Source organism: Prionailurus bengalensis, chromosome E3 (genome assembly GCF_016509475.1).
Source record: "Prionailurus bengalensis isolate Pbe53 chromosome E3, Fcat_Pben_1.1_paternal_pri, whole genome shotgun sequence".
Taxonomy (NCBI): Eukaryota; Metazoa; Chordata; class Mammalia; order Carnivora; family Felidae; genus Prionailurus; species Prionailurus bengalensis.
The window spans coordinates 10,831,053-10,852,750 of NC_057357.1; the positions used below are offsets into that span (position 1 = coordinate 10,831,053).

General features: G+C 55.5%; 3 protein-coding genes across 3 annotated transcripts; 2 read left to right on the plus strand and 1 right to left on the minus strand.

Annotated features, from left to right (window-relative positions):
- Positions 1-563: 563 nt before the first annotated feature.
- Positions 564-2,248, plus strand: CLDN4 (claudin 4). The gene has a single exon (XM_043561315.1). It carries the CDS (start codon positions 809-811, stop codon positions 1,436-1,438), a length of 630 nt encoding a protein of 209 aa, XP_043417250.1. The 5' UTR covers positions 564-808; the 3' UTR covers positions 1,439-2,248.
- An 883-nt stretch (positions 2,249-3,131) lies between these two features.
- METTL27 (methyltransferase like 27) lies at positions 3,132-7,039 on the minus strand. Its single transcript, XM_043561314.1, is given in 7 exon segments — positions 3,132-3,394; positions 3,396-3,516; positions 5,350-5,442; positions 5,678-5,813; positions 6,027-6,155; positions 6,569-6,695; positions 6,951-7,039. Coding segments are annotated over 6 exon segments (729 nt in total). The 5' UTR covers positions 6,692-6,695; positions 6,951-7,039; the 3' UTR covers positions 3,132-3,267.
- Positions 7,040-18,867: 11,828 nt separating this feature from the next.
- Positions 18,868-21,008, plus strand: TMEM270 (transmembrane protein 270). The gene is made up of 3 exons (XM_043561316.1): positions 18,868-19,227; positions 20,194-20,589; positions 20,692-21,008. Exons 1-3 carry the CDS (start codon positions 19,156-19,158, stop codon positions 20,929-20,931), a joined length of 708 nt encoding a protein of 235 aa, XP_043417251.1. The 5' UTR covers positions 18,868-19,155; the 3' UTR covers positions 20,932-21,008.
- The last annotated feature ends 690 nt before the right edge of the window (positions 21,009-21,698 follow it).

Consider the following 21,698-nt stretch of genomic DNA (forward strand, 5'->3'; position numbering starts at 1 on the left):
CCCCTCGTTCCCCAAACTGCCCTCGTCGAGCCAACACCAAAACCGCCGGTGAGGCAAGCGGGTGGATGGTGAGAATGGGAACAGTAGTGATCAGGCCAGTGGGGAAGAGGTATGGACAGGACTACAGTAATTGGGGTGGGGATTTTATCCTCAGACCCCCTCCCTGAGGGTCTCCACCCCATCTGCCCACCCAAGCCTGGAAGGAGGGAGCCCTGAGGTGTGGAGATCCTGTCTTCGGGACCTGAACCTGGCTGGGCGTGGCTGCCCCATGGGTCCAGGTGCCTGTGGACTGTGACTCAGTGTCTATCTCCAGATCGACCTCAGCAAGGGCCTGGGGGTGGGGGTGGGGGGGTGGGGAGAGGGCAGTTTCCCCTGAGACTGGCTCTCCAGGATCCTGACTCAGGGGCCCAGGGTTGAGGCCTTGAAGGGCCTTTGTTGGCCCTGACTCTGGAATCCAGAGAAACTGGTCAGGGGAAGTCCCCAGGGACGGAAACCCCTCCCTCTGCTCCCCCCCCCCCCCAAGAGCCATATAACTGCTCCAGTCTCCAGTCTCCCGTCAGACTGGAGACAGGAACTGGTCCGGTCACACGGTCACACTCGCTGTGCTGGTGCTGGTCACACTCGCTGTGCTGGTACTTCTGACTCCAGAGAGATAAGGAGCTGAGCCGACCGTCTCTGCCTCTGCACTCGAAGTGAAAGTCTTCCCTCTAGACGCCGAGGGTCTGTCCTCAGCGCTTGGATTCCTACAGCCCCCCGGGGCCGGATCCCCACAGCCTTCCAGGTCCTAGACCCCGGCAGACGCCGAGCCATGGCCTCCATGGGACTACAGGTGATGGGCATCGCGCTGGCCGTGCTGGGCTGGCTGGGCGCCATACTGAGCTGTGCGCTGCCCATGTGGCGCGTGACGGCCTTCATCGGCAGCAACATCGTCACGTCGCAGACCATCTGGGAGGGTCTGTGGATGAACTGTGTGGTGCAGAGCACCGGCCAGATGCAGTGCAAGGTATACGACTCGCTGCTGGCGCTGCCCCAGGACCTGCAGGCGGCCCGCGCCCTCATGGTCGTCTGCATCATCCTGGCCGTGCTGGGCGTGCTGCTGTCCGTGGTGGGCGGCAAGTGCACCAACTGTGTGGAGGATGAGAGCGCCAAGGCCAAGACCATGATCGTGGCGGGCGTGGTGTTCATTCTGGCCGGCCTGCTGGTAATGGTGCCGGTGTCCTGGACGGCCAACAACATCATCCGGGACTTCTACAACCCGCTGGTGGCCTCCGGCCAGAAGCGGGAGATGGGTGCCTCTCTGTACGTCGGCTGGGCCGCCTCGGGCCTGCTGCTCCTCGGGGGGGCCCTGCTGTGCTGCAATTGCCCACCGCGCACCGACAAGCCCTACTCGGCCAAGTACTCTGCCGCCCGCTCCGCCCCGGCCAGCAACTACGTGTAAGGTGCCGCCACTCAGCTCTGTCTCCGGGCTTTGCTTCTCCCTGGACTGAAGGCGCAGCCCGTGCCCCTGGGGATGTTCCTGCCACGAGCCGCAGGCTGCACAAGCAGGGACTGAGCCAGGCCACCGGCCGGCAGCCCCTTCCGGCCCCCTCGGACACCTACCCAGAGCCTCCTCTCCGCCAGCAAGGATGGATGGACAGAAAGAGACTCCTGTGCTGCCCTCTTCTGGCCCCGGGGAGACAGGAGAGGGGGCGGAAGTAACAGGGTGCGGAGGTGGAGGGGGGAGCTGGCTCCTGCCGGTCAGGAGAGCACGGCCCTGAATTTGCTTGGGCTCTGCCTCCGTGGGTGCCCGGCCCACTCCTGTGTTGGCTGCGAGGATGGCTGGCGCCTCGCTCCCCCACCTGCCCGTGGAGCAGAGTTGACACAGAGTTGACGGACGGGTTTAGAGGGGAGGGGTGAAGGCGCTACAAACTGGTTTGGGTGGTGGTGGGGGAGGAGATCGCGGAGGCTGCCCAGGCTGCCTGCACCCCTCCCTCCCCCCACCCTGCAGCCTCAGGGCTCTGCCTCAGCGGCCTGGGTAGGAGGACCCCAGCCTCTTGTGACCAGTCACGCCTGGATTCGCCACCCCTGCCAAGGTCGTTGGGCATCCTGGGAAGAGCAGGGGGGACGGTCTTTCTCTGGCCTTCATTCCCAGGAAGTCCTGGACCTTTTTTTCCCTGCCTCCTCTCTGGTTTCTGTTTTGTAACTTAATATCTGTTTGTCATGGTAATTACTATAATTTTCTACAATAAATGGGACCTGTGCACAGGAAGACCATATCGTTTCTGATTTCGGCCGTGAAGGTGGGCAGGGGAGGGCTAGAAGCCTGGGCAGGGGTGAGGGAGGAGTACGACCGCTGTGTGGTGGTCAACACAAGAACACTTAAAAAAACAACAACCACCTGGTTTCGAGGAACTGTGACAAATCAGAGCTGGCCTTCACCTTGGGAATCACCTCGCTCAAGCCCTTCGTTTGCTGGAAGGTCAAGGCGATCATAGGAAACGCACTGCTGAAGTGCTGGGGACCCCAGGGGGGAGGCCACGTGAGAACACTCAGCCCTGGGGGGTGGGCCACCTGCCCTCTATCCATCTTTGTCCCAGCTCTGTCCGAACCTGGGCATCCAGGTTGGTCTGCTCACCCTCCAGGTCCCACGTCCTGGCCTTGGCCCAGGCTGTTTCCTGCTGTGGGTCTAGAAAGTCTTTTTTGCCTCTCTCCACCCCTCGGAATCCTGCTTGTCCTGAAGGCCAGGCTTCCGTCTTCCTCCCTAATGAGCCTTCGCACAGTCCCTGTGTGGAGGAATTATCATTAGTCCTGATCATACCCCCAAGGCCCGGGGGTCACTGAACCCTTTCACCGGGCAGACACGCCCTGAGCTCAGCTTTCCGGCTCCTTTAGAGATGAGGAAACTGAATCCTGGCCACGTGAAGGTATTTGGCCAAGGCCAGAGGCACGGGCATGAGTTTCCTGTCCTCGAGTTAGCGTGAGAGGGCCCACCACGGGAGGTGTCAGGAAGTTACATCTGTGGCCCTGTCGGGGCTGGCTCAGGGGCGGCCTGGGGTGGGGGCCCTCTTCTCACTTCTGTCCATCTCTTCTCACTTCTGTCCTTCTCAGGGACGGATGTCAGTTTCCTGGGGAAGAGACTCACAGAGCCAGAGTCCTGCTACCCCTCCTGGGACTCATTTAATGGGCCAGGTTGGCTCAGGGGCCCCATTTTACAGATGAAGCAGAGGAGGCCCAAGGACGGGCCTGGAGGAGAGGGTCAGAGGCCAGCTGGGGGCTGAGGACCGGGCCTCACTCCCTCCACCTGGGCCCCCTCCTGCTTTCGGTACAGGTAGACGATGCCAGAGATGAAGCCATCGCTGTCAGAGGTTCTGGGCACCACCTCAAGCTCGGATGTGGCCAGTTCCCACTGGTCCACAGGCCAGGCCACTAGGCGTTCCCACGCCCCGGCCTGCTCCAGCCTGTCCAGGGTAGCCTCCAGGGCCTCCTTGTAGTGAAGGTTGGACGGGTTGGTCCGGGTGGTCAGACACACCAGCCCCCCTAGGGAGAGATGGGGGCAGGGGGTGGGGGGGGGCGGAAGAGGTGAGTGGGGGAGGGGCAGGAGCCCTGGTTCCAGGCTCTAGGCCCACCCCTTCCGGGAAAGGTTATCTTTCCTGCTCTTCCCTCAAGGGTGTACATTCTCCCCACCACCAACCACCCCCCACCCCCAGCCTTTTCCTATCTCCATGCCTTTGCTGCTCACTGTTCCCGCCTCAAGGAATACCCTTCTGCGTTTTCAGCCTCCTATACCAACTTCCAGACTCACGCGTCCTTTACGCTGGGAACTCTTGGCTTAATCCCCTGGACAGAGGGGACTCCCTCCTCAGTGCTCACCCAGCCCCTCTGCCGGAAGATGTGGTGTGTCTGGATGCACGGGAAGGAAACACTTGGGACCTTGGGTAAGTCCCATCACCTCTCTGAGATGCAGTTTCCCAGCTTACAGAGTGGGGCTCGTTTCCGGCTCTCACAGGAAGGACCACATTAAGCGCCGGCTGAATGAATGAGTGACATATCCTTTCTGGTGTTCCCTAGACACCTATAGCGTGCCCAGTGCGGGCTCAGATACGTGTAGAAGAGGCCAGTGTCTGGAAGGCTTCCTGGAGGAAGCGGGGAGGAGAAGCCGGGCCCTGCAGGGTGGGTGGCTGGGGCTCCGTGAGAGGAAAGGCTCCGAAGCAGGGGAGCCTGTGAGACAGGGGCGCAGCAGACGGGGCTCTAGCCAGCTCAGGGGCCTGACAAGCGCGGGCGGGGCTGGTTATGCCAATGGGAGTTTCCTGTTCTCTTGAGCCCCACCACTACCTCTCTCTCTGACCCCATCGAAGACCCTGCTCCCTGAGGCTGAAGCCTGCCCAGACCTGCCCAGGCTTAGCCACAGGCCTGGCTCCTCGCAGTGGAGGCGAGGGGGACAGGGAGAGGATGCGGCCTTGCTGCCACAGGCCCACTTTGGGGCTTCCTGAGCCCATCCTGCAGCCAAGTCAGGGCCTCAGCACCTGCCTGCTCAGTCCCCCATGCTCCTTTCTGCCTCTGACTCCCCGTGGCTGTCTTCCTGACCTGTTTTGGCCTGTGGCTGTGTTCCTGTGCCCACTGCCGTCAGCACCGCCCCCCCCCCCCCCCCCGCCTGTCCCCTGGAAATGCCTCTCTTCCCTGAATTCTCAGAGTGTGTGCCCTGGTCCTTTTCCCCACGCCCCTTCCTGGGGTGCAGTGGGGTGCAGTGGGTTGGTGATCGAAGCCCAGAGGGCAGGGTGCGTACCCCCCCTCCAGAGCAGAGGCCAGCGCGGGACAAGGCACACAGGAGGAGCACAGTAAACACAGTCCTTAGCTGCACATCAACCCACGGGTGGAGGTTACAAAAAGTGCTCACATCTATCATCTCACCTGAGCAGCCCATTTCACAGATGAGGAAACTGAGACCAGGAAAGAGCAAGACACTCACCTGACAGTTGTCAGTGAGTTCGTGAGGGAGCCGGAAGACAGGGAACTGAACTGAGCCCCCACTGCGTGCCAGGACTGGAGCAAAGGCCTCAGACACGTCTTTTCACTCAGCGCTCACTGCGATCCATTGGGGAAGGGGCTCTGTCACCGCTCAGAGGCGAGGAAACAGAGCCAGGGGGAGTGGAGCTGCCCAGTGGATAGGAGGGCAAGCTGGCTACCGGTCTGCCCTGCCTGCTTGCCTGGGTCTGTTGATGGTGGCAGCTGGTGGCTGGGAAGCTAGGCTAGGCTGTGTGACCCTGGGCAGGACCCTGCCCCTCGCTTAGCCCGAGACATTCGGAGGTTAGTGTCTGTGGGTGTGCGGCGGGGGAAGGCATTCACGTGGGGTTGGATGGGCCTGCTCCTCACCTGGCTTGGTAACTCGCAGAAGCTCAGGTATCGCACTGCAGGGCACCTGGCCATCGCTGAGGGCACCCACCAACAGTACCGCATCGAAGGTCCCTGTGTGGAGTGTGGGGTCTGTCTTAGGTGTGGCCTCATGATACCCACAGGGATGACATCAGATCACGGGGTAGAGGGCTCAGAGAGAGGGGCTCACAGGGGCTCAGAGAGGGTCCCGGTGGGGGTTCATGGGGCTCAGTGTCGGCGGGGGCTTGTGAAGGGCTCAGCAAGGAGGATGGAGGCTGGACAAGAGAAGGCACTCACTGTCAAGGTGCCTGGGTGGGAAGGGAAGTACCTTCAGAACTGGGCAGAGGCTCCTGGCCCAGGACGCAGAGGCTGAGATTCTGGTAGAGGCCACGGGCTCGGGCCCGTTCCAGCATCCCTGGGCTCCCATCCACCCCATGCAGCTGGAGGAAGCCCCGAGCCTGCAGCTAAGGTGGGGGGACTCAGTCACAGTTCACACCTGCCATCTCCCAGCTGGGTCCCTGCACCTGGGGAGGGCAGCAGGCTCCACAGTAAATGTAGTCCACGTGTTTGGGACCGGTGAGTCTGAGCAGGGAGGCAGAGTTCTGGGGCCAGGGGTGGGAGGAAATTTGAGCGAGTGGGGAGTTGAAGAGAGGACAGGGGATGTGGGGAGGCCTCACCTCAGCAGCCACCAGGCCGGTGCCGCAGGCCACATCCAGGATCAGGGCAGCATGGGGTGGGCCCGGAAGGGCTTGGGTAAGGCAGTCTACTGCGAGGCGGGGGGCGCGGTACTGCAGGGCGGCCACATCCTGGGGACAGAGTACTGAGCTGATCGGCACCCCGTGCCCCAGTGTTTGGGTGACCTCTGTGTAGGGTGGTCTAGGAATCAAACAGGCCAAGCTGTGTGTGTGTGTGTGTGTGTGTGTGTGTGCGCACATGCTTATTGGCACCTCCTCCAGGTGCAGTCCCAGGGTAGAGAGGTCTTGTTTCCTGATTTTTCAAGGGGCTGCCAATATGGAAACATGGGGCTGGTCAGAGGCCAGAGCTGCTGTGGATGAGCCGAAGAGGGGGCCAGTCCTTGAGGAGGCAGGACTGCCGGGTCTCACCTCATTCTCACAAGCCACCCTGCGATGATGCAAAGCGAATTATTCCCTCTTTAGAGATAGGAAAGTTGAGGCTGGGCAAGCAAGAGGAGAGAGGGGAAGGAGCCTGGCCAGTTTACCTGGTCATAGTCTGGAGCCCAGCGGTCATAGAAGTGCAGCTTGTGGCCCAGGTCGGTGATGCCATGTGACGCCCCCACCCGGGCCCGCACTTCGGACAGGCTCCCGCCCTCCTCCTGCGCCATCCTCCTGTGGGGACACAGCCTTGGTGTCCGACGGACACTGCAATTTCTCCCATTCCCACCCCTCCCACCCAATCCCATTTCACAGGCGGTGGCACTGAACACACAGAGGGCGAGACTGTAACACCTGGAGTTCAGGGCTTGGGGGAGGGGTGCTCCCTGTGGCCAGAGGGAGGACATGACCCTACCTCCCCACTCTTTAAGCGGTGAGCTGGCGTCCTGGACCTAAGGGTCTTTAAGCAGGTAAAGGGTCAGAACTCACCGTCAATCGGACTCTCCCGCGGTGCTTAGCGCCGGAACTCGGGGCGGGGCCTGTACGGCGAGCCGGGCCCCGCCCCCACCTCCCTGGATGATTGGCTTTCCGCTATGAGAAAGTACCCAATCAAAGGAAAGCGCTGGCAGCCGCCCCCGCTACCAGCCAATGAGCTCAAAGTTCTTGGCCTCTCTCTCTAGCCCGGGGAGATCCAGACTTTCCGAAGCGTTTTCAGGGTATCCGCGTTTAGGAGCATCTCTGTGCGCTCCGGGCTCTCGATGTCCTTCATTAGGAAGTGACAGCCTCTGAAATCTTAGGGGGAAGAGGAGGGCCTAGGTCTGTGCTGACAGCTCAGAGCCTGGAGCCTTCTTCAGCTTCTGTGTCTCCCTCTCTCTGCCCCTCCCCCCTCTCAAAAATAAATAAACCTTAAAAAAATAAAAAAAAAGGCGGGGGGGTGCCCAGGATCAGCCTTCATTTTTAGAACGGTCCCCACGGCCTGGGCAACGCTATCCTGTAGAACTTTCTGTGGTAATGGAAATATTCTATACTGTACGCTTTTCAATACAGTAGCTACATGTGGTATTGAGCATTTGAAATGTGGCTAGTGCTACCGAGGAACTGAATTTTGAGTTTTATTTTGTCTTAGTAATTTAAATAGCCATCTGTGGCTAGTGGCCTCCGTTTTGGACAGCGCAGAGATCCTTGCTGCTCAAAGTATGGTCCCAAAACTTGTATCCTCTTCTCCAGCATCTTTAGCTCTGGTTGCTCCAGGGGACCCCCTTAGGGGAGGTTTTTAGAAATGCAAATTCTTGAGCCCCATTCCACACCAATAGAATGAGAATCAGATTGCGGGGTGGGGGGAGGGGGCCTGGGAGGGGCCCAGAAATCTACTTTTTTTTAAAATTTAATTTATTTATTTTTAGAGAGAGGGCACTTGGGTGGCTCAGTGGGTTGAGTGTCTTGACTTTGGCTCAGGTCATGATCTCACAGCTCATAGGTTCAAGCTCAGTGTCGGCTCTGTACTGACAGCTTGGAGCCTGGAACCTGTTTTGGATTCTGTGTCTCTGTCTCTCTCTGCCCCTCCTCCTCTCGTATTCTGCCTCTCTCAAAAAGAAATAAGCGTTAACAAATTTAAACGACAAAAGAAGAAAAGATATCTTGAGAGAGAGAAAGTGGGGGAAGGGCAGAGGGAGACAGAGAGAGAGAGGGAGAGAGAATCTCAAGCAGGCTCCACACTCTCAGCACAGAGCCTGACGTGGGGCTCAAACTCATGAGCAGTGAGATCATGACCTGAGCTGAAATCAGGTCAGACACTTAATGGACTGAACCACCAAGGCGCCCCCCAGAAATCTACTTTAAACAAACTCTCCAGCTGATTTCTATGCAGCTGAAGTTTCAGAAGCACTAGCCTAGAGGACCCTTGGGGATCAGAGTTTGGACAGGTGGAGTTTGGGAGTTTGTTACAGGTGTCCAGGAAGGAGGTGATGGTAGCACGAACTTGGGTAGTGGTCATGGCTGTGGAGAGGAGTGGATGAAGGTCAGAGACGTTTAGGCGGTCGAGGCAGCAGGGCTTTGGTGATTGAGAGCGCGTGGCCTGGGGAAGTGAGTCGTTGGGAGTTGAGACTTTGGGTTGATGATGGTGCCATTCACAGCCAGGGAAGCCCGGGAGGAGGAGCTGGTTTGGGGGCAAAGAGGATATTAACCACTTGGGCTTGTTGAGTTTGAGGGGTCTACGTGAAGATGTCCAGGAGGATGTTTAATGCCAGAGTCTTGAGCTCAGGAGACAGGACAGGCGGGAGACAGATTCAGGGTCACGAGTATAGCCAGTGATTGAGGCAGCCAATAATGGTGGGATGTGCAGGGAGAGATAAGAAAGGATGAGAAGAGGATGGAACCTGAGGACCCCTAACCCTTCAGGGTGGAAGAGGAGTGTCTAGGAGAGCTGGAGAAAACCCAGAGAAGTTGGGAAGGATGCCAAGAAGAGAAGAGTCTCAAAGAGATGAGGAATGGCCAACACTGAGGTGTGTCGAGAGGTGGCATAAAATGAGGCTTCGGAAGTGAGCCCTGGATATAGGGATGTGGAGGTCTTTGGGGGCCGAGGGAGGCCCTGACGGCATACACCGGTGGCCAAATTTACCACCTCTCCCTGAGTTAGACAACGTGCCCCAGCCTCCCTTGTATGTTGGCGTGTCCGTGTGGTTGAATTCCGGCCGATAGAAGGCAGATGTCGGTAAAGTGCTTTATTTCCAGACCTGGACCATAAACGCTTCCTATCCGATCCTCCATGGAACAGGGTCCAGGCGCCCAGAGGAGAGTGGGGGCTGCCAGACGACGGAGTCGGGGACCCTAAATGATTGTGTATAGCACGATCCACCTCCCCCACCCACCTGCACAGGACTGTAACATGAACAAGAAACCCACTTCATTGTGTTGAGCCGTGATTTCAGGATTGTCCGTTACAATAACGTCATTTCCCTTCGTTGACATGGTGACCTTGGCAAGAGCAATTTTGGGGGAGTGGAGGTAGGGGAGGAAACCCAGATGTCAGCTGTCACCTGCCAAGATCCAAACCCAAATCTGTTTTAGTCCAACGGTGTCCGGTGAATGTGTCGTGAGTCCGTTGCGCTCAGCTGACAGAACAGAACATGTGCGAAGCTGCAGCCAAAACACAGAGAGATTTACGAGACTCGTACAGAAAGCTGAGACTGGGCAGTCGGGTCAGAGGCTCACTTATGCCATCAGCGACCCAGGCTCTTGTCATCTTCCTTCTCTGCCACCTTTTGCACGGAGGCCTTTGCGCTCCTGACTGTCACCTCGTCATGGCCGCTGCACCTCCCAACAGGACAGGATGAAGGGGAAAGGGCAAAACACTAGGCCAGCTCAGACTATTCATCATCACAAAAGCTTTATTGGAAGCCCGGGGCCGGGAGTTCTTCATCCCATTGGCCAGTTTGGGTCACATCGTCACCCCAGAGTGGTCACTAGCAGGTGAGTCGGGAGGGGGAGATTGGAGGTGGGGACTGGCTCAGTCATTGGACAGCGTGGGCCTCATCTGTATAGCCTCATGTTTCATTTAGGCCAATAAATATTTATTGTGCACCTAATGTTTATCAGGCCCTGGGCAGGGCACCGGAGTCACAGGGGTGAGTCAGAAACAGCCCCCACTCTACCCCGGTCCAGCAGGGTGGGGGAGATGGGTGTCTTCTCCTGTTCTGGCTCTGGGCACTGTCTCCTCAGTATCTGTGTTCAGGCTTTTCCTTCTAAGCACCCCTCCCACCCCCCACCACTGGGTGTCCAGGGCCACTCCTTTGTCTGGGGTTAACGTAGGTGGGCACTATGGGGTTGAAGGATGTCGTCACGAGGAATGTCCCCTTAGGTAAGCTGGATAGCCCCAAAGGTGGTCCTGTTGGACCATCAGAGGGTGGCCTGGGTGGCTCCATGACAGAACCTGGGGAGGCCCTGGGGGGCCAGCATATCTGTCCCCACAGCCCCTCGGTATCTCCACTCGGTGGTACCCCACTTGCTGGAGGGGGCTGTGTGGTTTGTGGGCACCAACATGGCTTCTATAGCAATGGCTCCTAGGCCGTGATGGAGAATGAGACTTGCCATGCGGGGTACCGGTGGGGCCTCCCAGGCTTGGACCCCAGGCCTGACCGGCTTCTCTCCCCAGAGCCCACTCCCTTCCTCCCCTTCCAGAGCCTGGGAAACTGTCCCAGCCTCAGGGCAGGAGGCCCTTCTCTGACGCATCAACTGTTCTTGCTCCCTGTCATAAGCCCCCTTAAGTCCAACGCTTTGGAACTCCAAAGCCTTTCCTGTGCCTTTTGCTGATAATGACCCTCTCCTGGAGCAGTGGACACCATCCAGACCGCCCCCCAAAACTAGTCTGGGGTGAAAAGCAGGAGTTCGTGTTTCAAAACTATTGTCTAACCTCACAGAGGTACAAGCCGGGGACCAAGGGCTGCAGGTGGCTGAGGACGGGGCGGGGGGGGGGGTCATCCTGTGGCCAGAGTGGGCAGCGGGAAAGGGTCAAGCGGACAAGGGTGAGGCCACGTTAGGCGAAGATGGCCCACACACAAGACATGGTGGTCGATGCCAATGGGCAAGAGCTCTGGGGGAAGGCACGGCTTTCGGGGGCCAGGCGTGGGAGGGTGGGAGGTGCGCATGCATGAGGCCGTGGGGGTCAGTCGGGATGCTTCCGGACACAAGTGTCAGAAACGCAACTCGGGGAAAGGAGGGAGAGGGGGACGGGCTGCTGATACAAGGTGCGTGCGCTTACATGTGCACCTGCGTCTGATGGGCGGGAGCATCCGCAGGGGTGCGGCTGACGTGTGCAGGGGCCCAGGCCACAGGGGCCCGGCCACCAGGCTGGGACTGGCTCTCTAACCCTGCATGGGCCGTGAGGAGTTAACAGTGTCAGACCTTCATTTTCACAAAGACGCCCAGAAGGCAGTGTGGGGAGTGGACTGGGCGGGCTCAGGGGCCCAGGGGCAAGAGCTGGAGGCCTGAACAACTATGGGGTCTGCAGGTGGGGGGGGGGGGTTGGGAGGGGGGTGGGGACAAAAGAGCAACCTCTCTTCCTTTTGGTTTCCTGTCTCATTTCCTGCCTCTTCACTTCTCTCCCCTCTTCCTCCTCAAGTAGGAGAGCGCCCCACCCCTCAGTCCTGGGCCTTTTTTTTTTTTTTTTTTTGGTCTCTATCTGCACCCACTTTCGAGATGATCTCACTTTGTCCCGTGGTTTAAAATACTATTTATACGCCAGCGAGTCCCAAAGAGGTGACTCCAAGGCCTGACTCTCCCCTGAACTCTGGACTCTGAGTACCTGATATCTCCCCTTGGAGGCCACGGGCCTCTGTCTGGCATCGTGCCCAAACCCGGCTTTCCTTGTCCCCACTCCCAAACCTGCCCCTCCTTGTCCTCCTCCTTGGCGTCTTCCAGAACCACTGTGCACCCAGGGGCGAAGCCCAAGCCATTATTCCCCCATCCCACATTCTGTCTTCGGCAAATGCCATTACCTCTCCCTTCCGCCTCTGCCACTCTGGTCCCGTTTACTGCTTCCCTCTCAGCCAGGCCCCTTGGGCAGCCTCCTCACTGGGCTCCCTGCCTCCCCTCTGCCCCCCACCCACAGTCCATTTTCCTCATAGTAGCCAGCCAGGTGGTATCGATTATTGTTTGTAAAATTTTTATGGAAAATTCCAAACACACAAAAGAAGAGATTGGCACAATGATCCCCATGTATTTTGTTCGTCCCTCAGTTTTGATAGCTAACAAAATATGTCCAACCAGAATGATGTTTTCACAGTATGAACTTGATGAGCTCACTCCCCTGCTTAAGACCTAAATTCCAAATTCTTTACCATCCTCCTCCCTAACCTTTCTCCTCACTCCACTGTCCTAGCCTCTGCTGCTCCTGGAACATGCCGTGGTTACCTCAGGACATTTGCACTGCTATTTTGGGGTCTGGACCATCCTTCTTTCAGATCTCTGCGTGACGGCTTGTTCTCAACTTTCAGGTATCCGCTACCCGGAATGAACAAATATTAGCATTTTGTCATTATTGCTTCAGAATATGTGAATGTAGAAAAAGAGAGCATTATAGATGAAGGTGAGATTTCCTCTGAATTCCTCTCTCCCCGTTCTGCTGCCCCAGGGACCCAGCTACCACCCTGAATGGGCGGGACCTTCTGGGTCTTGTTTTTGTATTTTTACTACACATGTCCGGAACAACGTAATATTGCTAGTGAGTTTGAGAAAATTCATATGCGTGCCATCATTTTATAGTGATTACTCTGTGACTTCCCCCTTTTCATCACTTAACACCACGTTTTCGAGACCCTTCCACATTGGTGTATACAGATCTCGTTCATTGTCACCACCGCGTAGTCATCTCTCAAACAGATCCGTCCAATTCATTTCCATTTCCCTATTGATGGGAAAAGATGCTGCCACAAATAGCCTTGCACATGTGCCTTTGTTCACAAATGAATACTTCTAGAAGGAGTGCTTTACAAAATGGGGCTTGCAGCCCAGTAGGGGGTAAGGAAAACAATTCAGTTCCTTGTGAAATGGATCGAATAGAGAACGCACACTGCATGTAGTAAGGGCAATTACTGTCTCGTGAACTCACTTCGGTTTCACATGCGTGTGCAGCGGGCAGCGGCGGATAACATCTTTCTTACCACGGGTGGCCCCCTGAGTCTGAGAAACAAACGGATCTGCCAGGTCAGGACGCGTGTCACGTCTGATGCTCTGGTTGCCCCCGCGGACTCATCGACACATTTTTGTCAGACTTTTTTTTTGTCTTTGCAAACGAGCAGGAGAGAGTTATCTCATTGTGGTTTTCATTTGCGTGTCCCTCGATTACTAAGGAGGGTGACAGCTTCGCACACGTTTATTGGCTCTTTGGGTTTCCTCTGCTGTGAATTGCCTTTGCCTATGTGTTCTACAGTCACTTGATTGAATCTTATCTATCTTTATGTTGGTAGGAGTTCCTTAGATGTTCTGTCCATTCTGGATACTGATTCTGGGACTGCTGTGTGAGTCGCACACATTTCTCCCAGGCCAAAGCTACCTTTTGGTTTTGCTCACAGTGTCTCTGCAGCAGATTCAGCAACAAAGAGTTTATCGGTCACTTGGGCCAGGGTGGTGACAGTGGGAGTGGGGGCGGGGGGGCAGGAGCAAATGGCCAGTGGCTGGAGGCAGCGGTAAGATGATTACAGAATTTTTTTGCAACAACGTGATTTGAACGGCGAGGTGGGTGAGTGAGCACCGAGGAACATTTTCCTTTGTTCCTTTTAATAAAAGTCGCGTATGTTGAAGGTGCACAACCTGCTGTTTTGAATATCCGTAGACAGGGGCGCCTGAGTGGCTCAGTCGGTTAGGCGGCCGACTTCGGCTCAGGTCATGGTCTCGCGGTCCGTGAGTTCGAGCCCTGCATGGGGCTCTGTGTTGACAGCTCAGAGCCTGGAGCCTGCTTCAGATTCTGTGTCTCCCTCTCTCTGCCCCTCCCCCGTTCATGCTCTGTCTCTCTGTCTCAAAAATAAATAAACGTTAAAAAAGAATATCCGTATACATTGTGAAATGGTCACCACAGTCCGGCTAAAATTAGCATATCTGTCACCTCTACTTAGTTACCATTTGTGTGTGGTGTATGTGTGTGGAGAAGATTTAAGATCTATCCGCTTAGGAAATTTCAAGTAAACAATAAGGTATTATTGTTAGCCGTGCTCCCTGCGTTGTACATTAGATCTCTAGAATTTATTCATCTTCATAATGGAAACTTTGTACCCTTTGACCAGCCCCCTTCTCCCAACCCCAGCCTCTGGCTCTGGCTGGCAACCGCCATTCTTTTGTCGGTTTCTGAGTTTGGCTTCATTAGATTCCACGTGTAAGTGAGAGCATGCAGTATTTCCCTTTCTGTGTCTTACCTCACTTAGCATAATGTCCCGCAGCTCCATTCCGTGTTGTTGGGAATTTTCCTTCTTAAAGGCCAAATAATATCCCATTGTATCTATCTATCTATCTCTCACATGTTGGAATGCATAGGAATACAGCTACTATGAAAAACGTATGGAGGTCCTCAGAAAATTAAAAATAGAACTGCTTTATTATCCAGCCATCCCACGTCTGGATATAGAGCCGGAGGAATTGAAATCAGGATCGTGAAAAGATAACTGTACCCCTTGTTCATTACACCATTCCTCACAACAGACAAGATATGGAAACAACCTAAACGTCCTTCAGTGGATGGAGGGACATTTTATTTAGGACACAAGAGGTCTAGTAGAGAAAAGGGCAAGCAGGGAGAGGGGCAGCGGTTGAAGATGGGTGGGTGGGAGAATATCCGAGAGAGGTCTAAGTGAGCAAGCAGAAAACAAATACACTAAACACATTGGTTCTTGGGACGCCTGGGTGGCTCAGTCAGTTAAGCGTCCAACTTCAGCTCAGGTCATGATCTCCTGGTTTGTGAATTCGAGCCTCGCATTGGACTCTGTACTGACAATGTGGAGCCTGCTTGGGATACTCTCTCTCCCTCTCTCTCTCTCTGCCCCTCCCCTGCTTGTGTTCTCTCTCTCTCCCTCTCTCTCTCTCTGCCCCTCCCCTGCTTATGTTCTCTCTCTCTCCCTCTCTCTCTCTCTGCCCCTCCCCTGCTTGTGTTCTCTCTCTCTCTCTCTCAAATAAATAAAAAAATAAACATATTGGTTCCAAACAAACTGATCAAGAAACAAATTGGTGAAAACTGTATTTCCCATTGATGTCTGTTCATATGTTGATTTTTGTACCTCACAGGGGTGACTTTGCAATCTGTTATTGGAATTTATGCATTTTGTCCATTTATCAGAACTTTTATGGGGGGATGACTGTTTTTGAGCACTGGGGTGATGTGGCAACTTTATGTCCTCAAAAAAAAAACACTTTGGGTGTCTGGCTGGTTCAGTCTTTAAGCATCTGACTTTGGCTCAGGTCATGATCTCACCGTTTGTGAGCTGGAGCCCATCAGGTGAGCCCCACTCCTCTCTCTCTCTCTCTCTCTCAAAAAAAAAAAAAACACTTTTAAAGCATTTTTATTACTTTTTATGTTAAAAGTTTTTTTAAGGTGTCAATTTGAATCAATTTTAAGGTATATTTGCCCATGTTTTTCTAGAATTTCAAAATGTAGCCTTGGCCTCCAAGTGAATCACCTAAAAGTGGTTTGGTTGAAATGAATATGTCCACTTATTGGCTTATGAATCAATACAGTGTATGCCCCCTGGAGATAATTTCTTTTCACATATTTGCACGTGTTTGAAAGCAATTTTGTCTAACTTGTAGTTTATTTTGCTTCAAAAAATTCTTGAGTCAACTTTTCCTTTTTAAAAAAAATTTTTTTAAATGTTCATTTATTATTCAGAGACAGAGACACAGAGCGTGAGCTGGGGAGGGGTAGAGAGAGGGGGAGACACAGAATCCGAATCAGGATCCAGGCTCTGAGCTGTCAGCACAGAGCCCGACGCGGGGCTCGAACTCACGAACCGTGAGATCATGGCCTGAGCCGAAGTGGGACGCCCAACCGACTGAGCCACCCAGATGCCCCACTTTTCAACTTTTCAATCCACAGATGCTGACTTCATTTACCCCGAAGCCTCCAGGCACTGGTGGGGGTGGGGGTGGGGGCAGGTACTGCTCAAAGCACTTCCCAGACCCTGTTTCATTGACTGCTTCCCACACAACCTCACCTGCTAGATTCTACAAAGTATATCCCAGTTTTACAGATAAAGGAATTTGGGCCGGAAGCACAGACCTGTGATTAAGCGTCAGAGGTCTTTTCAAACGGACTCCAAAATCTTGTCCCTTAACCAGGATTAGGTTCCTCCTGAATTCATTATTATTATTATTATTATTTGCATTTAAGTAGCTTTGATAAAGCCATTTTTAGAAAACAAAAAATACAAATTCCAATAAGTATGAAGGCATATTTATCATTGTTGTGTTTTCTGGGGGGGAAAAAAAGAAGTAGATATGAAATAAACATCTATTGGAACATGAAATCATATTGGAACATGAAAGAAAGAAAAAAAAAACACGATTATTTCTCGTGGTTTCGCCTCCAACAACCCAGCCATGACAGCACCTGTGCCCCGGGCGAGCTCCTCAGGATGCCCCAAGGTTGTTGTCACAGGGAAACCGGCCTCGCAGACTGACAGGGGACAACATAGCAACCCAAAACTTTCCACCAAGTTCAGGAGCGCGTGCAGGTGCGCCGGGCCCGCGCCCCCGGTGTCTGCTGCCCCCGCGCGGTCGCATTGCCGTCCTGCATCCGCAGGGGAGCACCTGAGCGACCTCGAACGCCAGGAACGAAATAAGTCCCAAGTGGGCTCCCGGCCCTTCTGTAGCCCTGGGTCCTGAGCTGGGGAAGGGAGTCTGCGCAGGGAGGCATGGGGAGAGGAATGGCGCCCCCTGGCGTCGGGCAAGGCGGCGGCCACTGATAATTGGGCTATCCCACCTGGTCGTCCCGTTACCCTGCAAGGTGCAGACAGGGCCAGGGCGGGGAGGTAGTTATTGCCCGAGGTTACACAGCACAGTAGTGCAAGATGGCCTTGAACCTAGATGTTGAGAATGAAAGAGGAAGTGGTGGAGGGCTCCCCACCTAAGGATCCGAGTTGATATGGAGCAGTTCTTGCTGCCCTTACACGCAGCCTAGCAGCTGGGATCTCCAGGCAGGTACTCCTTCATTTGCTCATTCATTCAACAAATATTTGTGGAATTCCTACTGTGCACCTGGCACTGGGCCAGGCATGGGACACCGTAGTGAGCGAAATTCATGGTCCTGGTCTCTGGAGGTGGCTGGGCAGGGAGATGAAGAAGGAAGGCGACCAGGTGACTCTGGGTTTTCTGGCCGATGGTAACTGCGTGGCCGGGACTAGGTCAGGGGAGGTCCTGACCTCTGTCACTGTATTTCCAGCCTTGCAGACCCCTCTGGGTCCCTCCCCTTCTGTGGTCTGGGCAAGCACCGAGCCACTGAGAGGCCTTGCTGAAATCTAACTTGGGGACCAAGCTTGGGAGCTGTTTGAGCTCCCCCCTCCCCGGACGCCTTTGCCCTAGTCTCACCTCCTCATGAGCTGAAGGGATTGTCTTAGAGCCCACAGCAACCTCCTTGCTGCCTTGGCTCTTTGATAGCTCTCACTGTGTAATGTAGAATATTCTGTGGCCTGTGTGGCCCTTGCCTATCTCACCACTTGCCTTGTGCTCTTCCCCGCCTCCCGCTTTATGCTCTAGTAAGACGAAATTGTTTGAATCATGCTGTTCCCTCTGTCTGGACCATCCTTCCCACTTCCTCTGGGAACTTCCTACCCATCCTTCAAAACTTAGCTCAAGGAGGCTTTTCTTTTTTTTTTTTTTAATTTTTTTTAAACATTTATTCATTTTTGAGACAGAGACAGAGCATGAATGGGGGAAGGTCAGAGAGAGAGGGAGACACAGAATCCGAAACAGGCTCCAGACTCTGAGCTGTCAGCACAGAGCCCAATGCGGGGCTCGAACTCACGAACCGTGAGATCATGACCTGAGCCAAAGTCAGACGCTCAACTGACTGAGCCACCCAGGCACCCCACAGGAAGGAGGCCTTTCTGAAGCCCCAGTAACCCCCCAGTGCCATAATGTTGCAGCCACAGAGGGTGGGAGGGGGAGAGGCAAGGCAGAGGACAGAGTGGAGGGACTTTGCACGCTACACCCTCCAGCCCTCAGCTGTTGCCCCAGGAGAGGAAACAAAGGGGCAAACAGGACTGCCCTGGGCAGAGGTCATCCTTTCTGTTCCAGGGATTCATAATGGCAGGTTTCCATGTCCAGTTGGGCAGGTTGTATCCTGCACAAGGTGCCTGGCTGAGGTGGCAGGCGAGGACTGAAATCACGCTGTGTGCAAGGGCTGAGGCGGCGCCCACCCTTCTGATGGGCACAGAGGGGCTGAGTCACTGAGCCCCACACTACGGCAGCCTGTCCAGCAGAGGGAGAGCTTTAAAAACATTTCTAAAAGGCATGAGAGCCTCCTCCCGCAGCCTCCTGGGGCCACCTGCCGGGACCCAGACAGAAAAGCAATGTGAGAAATGCTGGGGTCAAGGTTCTGGTTCTCCCAGAATTCTAAGCCTTTGATCCTAATCCCAGCCTCCTGCAAACTTCCAGGGACGCTCCAGGCAGCCTGTGGCCTCCTGGTTGCCCTGAGCGGGCTAGCTCAGCAAACTGTCCCCTTTCCTGCAGCCTCTGCCTCTCTCCTGAACCCTGGGGCCTTTAGGTCAGTACAACTTTCCTCCCCTGGCCCCCTCTAGCAGAGTCTCAGGTATCACGAGGGTCTGAGAGGAAAAGTCACAACCTCATTTTTCCTCTTTGTGACGAGGGCGGGGGTGGGGGAATGGGGAAGGAGCTTTTCCATCTGCCTCCAAATACTGTGTCACCTGTGGCCTTGGGGAATCAAGATTTCTATTTCCCAGGCCTTGAATACTTTGGGATTTCCAGGGACGTGGGCGGGCCAGATATGGAGTCGATGTCCCCAGGGCCGTCTCCAATCGGGAAGGGGACAGAGCATAGAAGAAAAGTACCCTGTGTTTTGTGCCCTGGAGAGGCGGGAGGCAGGTAAAAGGGGGTCTCTTGTGGCAACTGGGTCCCCACGGTAACTTGGCCCCCACCCTGCGGTATCTGTGAGGTCACCCTCCCTCTCCCAGCTGGACAAAGGGGAGAAGGGTCAGACATGGAGGCCGTTCCTCCTGTCAGATGCAGCCTTTTGGGGATTCTGCTGCTGGTGGTGAAGCTCTCGGTGCTGGTGAGTGGGGAACGGGGGTCACTGGGGGGGGTCCACCCAGCCATCCACAGCCACCTCAGGGCTGTTGGAACCCATGGGCCTGGCCCAACCTGTAGAACTGGGTGACTGTCCGGCTGCCTGGAGTAATCTGACAGCTCTCAGGAGCCCCATCCCTAAGCCACAGTGCCCACGGTGGGGCACATGGCCACCCCCAGATGGCTGTCTCCTGCATCGTCCCCTAGGGCTCCAGGTGGTCCTCTGGACAGTGGCACATGAGGTCCAGACAGAGGGGATTGGCGTTACTCAGGGCTGGGGGCTTTAGGGCTCTGATGAGGGACTGGCTGTTCAGCCCCAGGACTCAGGCGGAGCTTTCCCGTTTACAGACTCTTTCCCTACCCAAGCTCACTCTTTTCTCCCAGTGGATGGGAGACATCATATCCATCCTGTCACCCAGGACAGAAGCCTGGAGATCTTCTTGGGGCCCTCCCTCTCCTTCACCCCTCTCCATAGTGTGACAGTGATGCCCCTATGCCTCACATCTCTCTACCCCCTGGCTGCCCTCTGCCCCCCAGCTGCCCTCAACAGACAACTGGTGGGCAGGAAAGCCCAGGCGCTTGGGAGAAAAAACTGCCCAGGGTTCAAATCCTGCAGGATCAGAGGGCTGGGGGGATGGTCACTCCTTATGTAATAATTAATAATAATAATAATAATAATAATAATAAATCAGCTTCCTTCAGTCTAGAGTATTGTAAATAATCACTTAAATCCAAGGGAAAAAAAAATGAAAGGTAATACGAAACACCTTCTACAGTCCCCACCTGAGAGTGGAGTCCTTAGCGGCAGGCAGATGAGGATCATTCTTGCTGGGGAAACTGAGGCCTCGAGGGAAGGAGGCCCGGTAGCCCCACCCCCTACGGCAAAACCCGGGGCAGGCAGGGTCCCTGCCCCGGGTGGGTGACGATGGGCTGGCTCTCCCTGCTCCCGCAGCTGGTCCAGAACCGCATCCACCTCTACAATTTCCTGCTCCTGAAGATTGTCTTCTTCAACCGCTGGCTGTCGGGGCTGGCCCAGGAGGCCTGGGGGTCCTGCAGCCCCGAGGCCCACCCACCCCCTGGGCTTGCAGCCAGCCCCGTGGGCCGGGTGCTACGGGCCGGGCTGGCACCGATGGCAGTCCCCGTGTGGCTGGCGTGGGCCGGTGTGCTGGGCTGTGTGCGGGCCTCGGGCCTGGCCTGGAAGCAGCTAGGCCTGTCCGCGGCCACCTGCAGGGAGCTGCTTCTGTCGTGTCTACACAGCCTGACGCCGGTAGTGTTGCTGCTGTTGCTGCTGACCAGGAGGCTGTGCCAGAGGGCCCATGGCCGCAGCGTGGTCTGGTTGCTCAGCAAGGTGGGCTGCTGAGGGCAGGCCTGGGGCACTGGGCAAGGCCCTGGGGTGATGCCACCCTGCGAGCTCCTGGTGGCCAGCCGCCCATCCGCTTATCCCCTCCAGGCTCTGCTGGACAAGTGGGCGGTGCCCGAGCTCCTGGCTCTGCTGAAGCGTCTGTACTGGTGGGTGGAGAACGCAGCTGCGCTCACCTCCTGGCACCTGGCCTATCTCGTCGCCTGGACCACTTGCCTTGCCTCCCGCCTGCTGCAGGCTGCCTTTGAGCACACGGCCCAGCTGGCCCAGGCTCAGGAAATTGAGCCCCAGGAGGGCTCAGGGCCCGTGTCCGAGTCCCCCACTCCCTGAGCGCCCGGGCCCCGAGGCTGGGCCAGCCCTGTCAGAGCATGGGACCCCTGGAGAATTAAAGTGTGTCCCCATCTGCCTTTCTGGATCTGGTCTGGTTTTCTCGCTCCGTGGCCTTCTTCTTTACTGGTCTGTGTGTGTGTGTGTGTGTGTGTGCATGCACACGCGCATGCGTGCCCTAGGGCTGCCCCTCGGAAGGAAATCGCATTCTGTGGGCACCTGATATATGCCAGATGACCCTCTCAGACACTTTACGTACATGATTTTGTTTAAATCTCATAACATCACAGGCATCAGGTTTGATTAGCTCAATTTTCCAGATGAGAAAATTGAGCCTCAGAAGGGTTGAACATTCCCAAGATCCCAGAGTAAGTCAGGGAAAGTTCCAGCAGTGGAACTAGATTTTTTTTTGTTTTTCAGAACCTCTAACCTTCTCTAGGTCTGTGCCCCTGATTCTCAGGGCTTTAAGGGACATGAGTTGTTAGAGACTCTGGCCTCTGGGGGGTGCCAAGGCCTCACATTTCAGAGATTTAGAAAGTTCCTTTTGAGACACAGTTCCTCCTGAGCCAGTCTGCAGCTAGCTCATCCATTCATTTACACTCTTAGCCACTCAGTTTCCCATCCATCCATCCATCCATCCATCCATCCATCCACCCATCTATCCATCCATCCATCCAGCCATCCAGCCAGCCAGCCAGCCATCCACCTATCCAGACATCTGCCCATCCATCCACCCATCCAACCATCTGTCCATCCATCCATCCATGTGC

Coding starts and splice junctions, on each gene's coding strand:
- CLDN4 (XM_043561315.1), top strand. CDS start 809: ATGGCCTCCATGGGACTACAGGTGATGGGCATCGCGCTGGCCGTGCTG.
- TMEM270 (XM_043561316.1), top strand. CDS start 19,156: ATGGAGGCCGTTCCTCCTGTCAGATGCAGCCTTTTGGGGATTCTGCTG. Junction 19,228..20,193: donor TGGTGAAGCTCTCGGTGCTG/GTGAGTGGGGAA, acceptor CTGCTCCCGCAG/CTGGTCCAGAACCGCATCCA. Junction 20,590..20,691: donor TGGTCTGGTTGCTCAGCAAG/GTGGGCTGCTGA, acceptor TATCCCCTCCAG/GCTCTGCTGGACAAGTGGGC.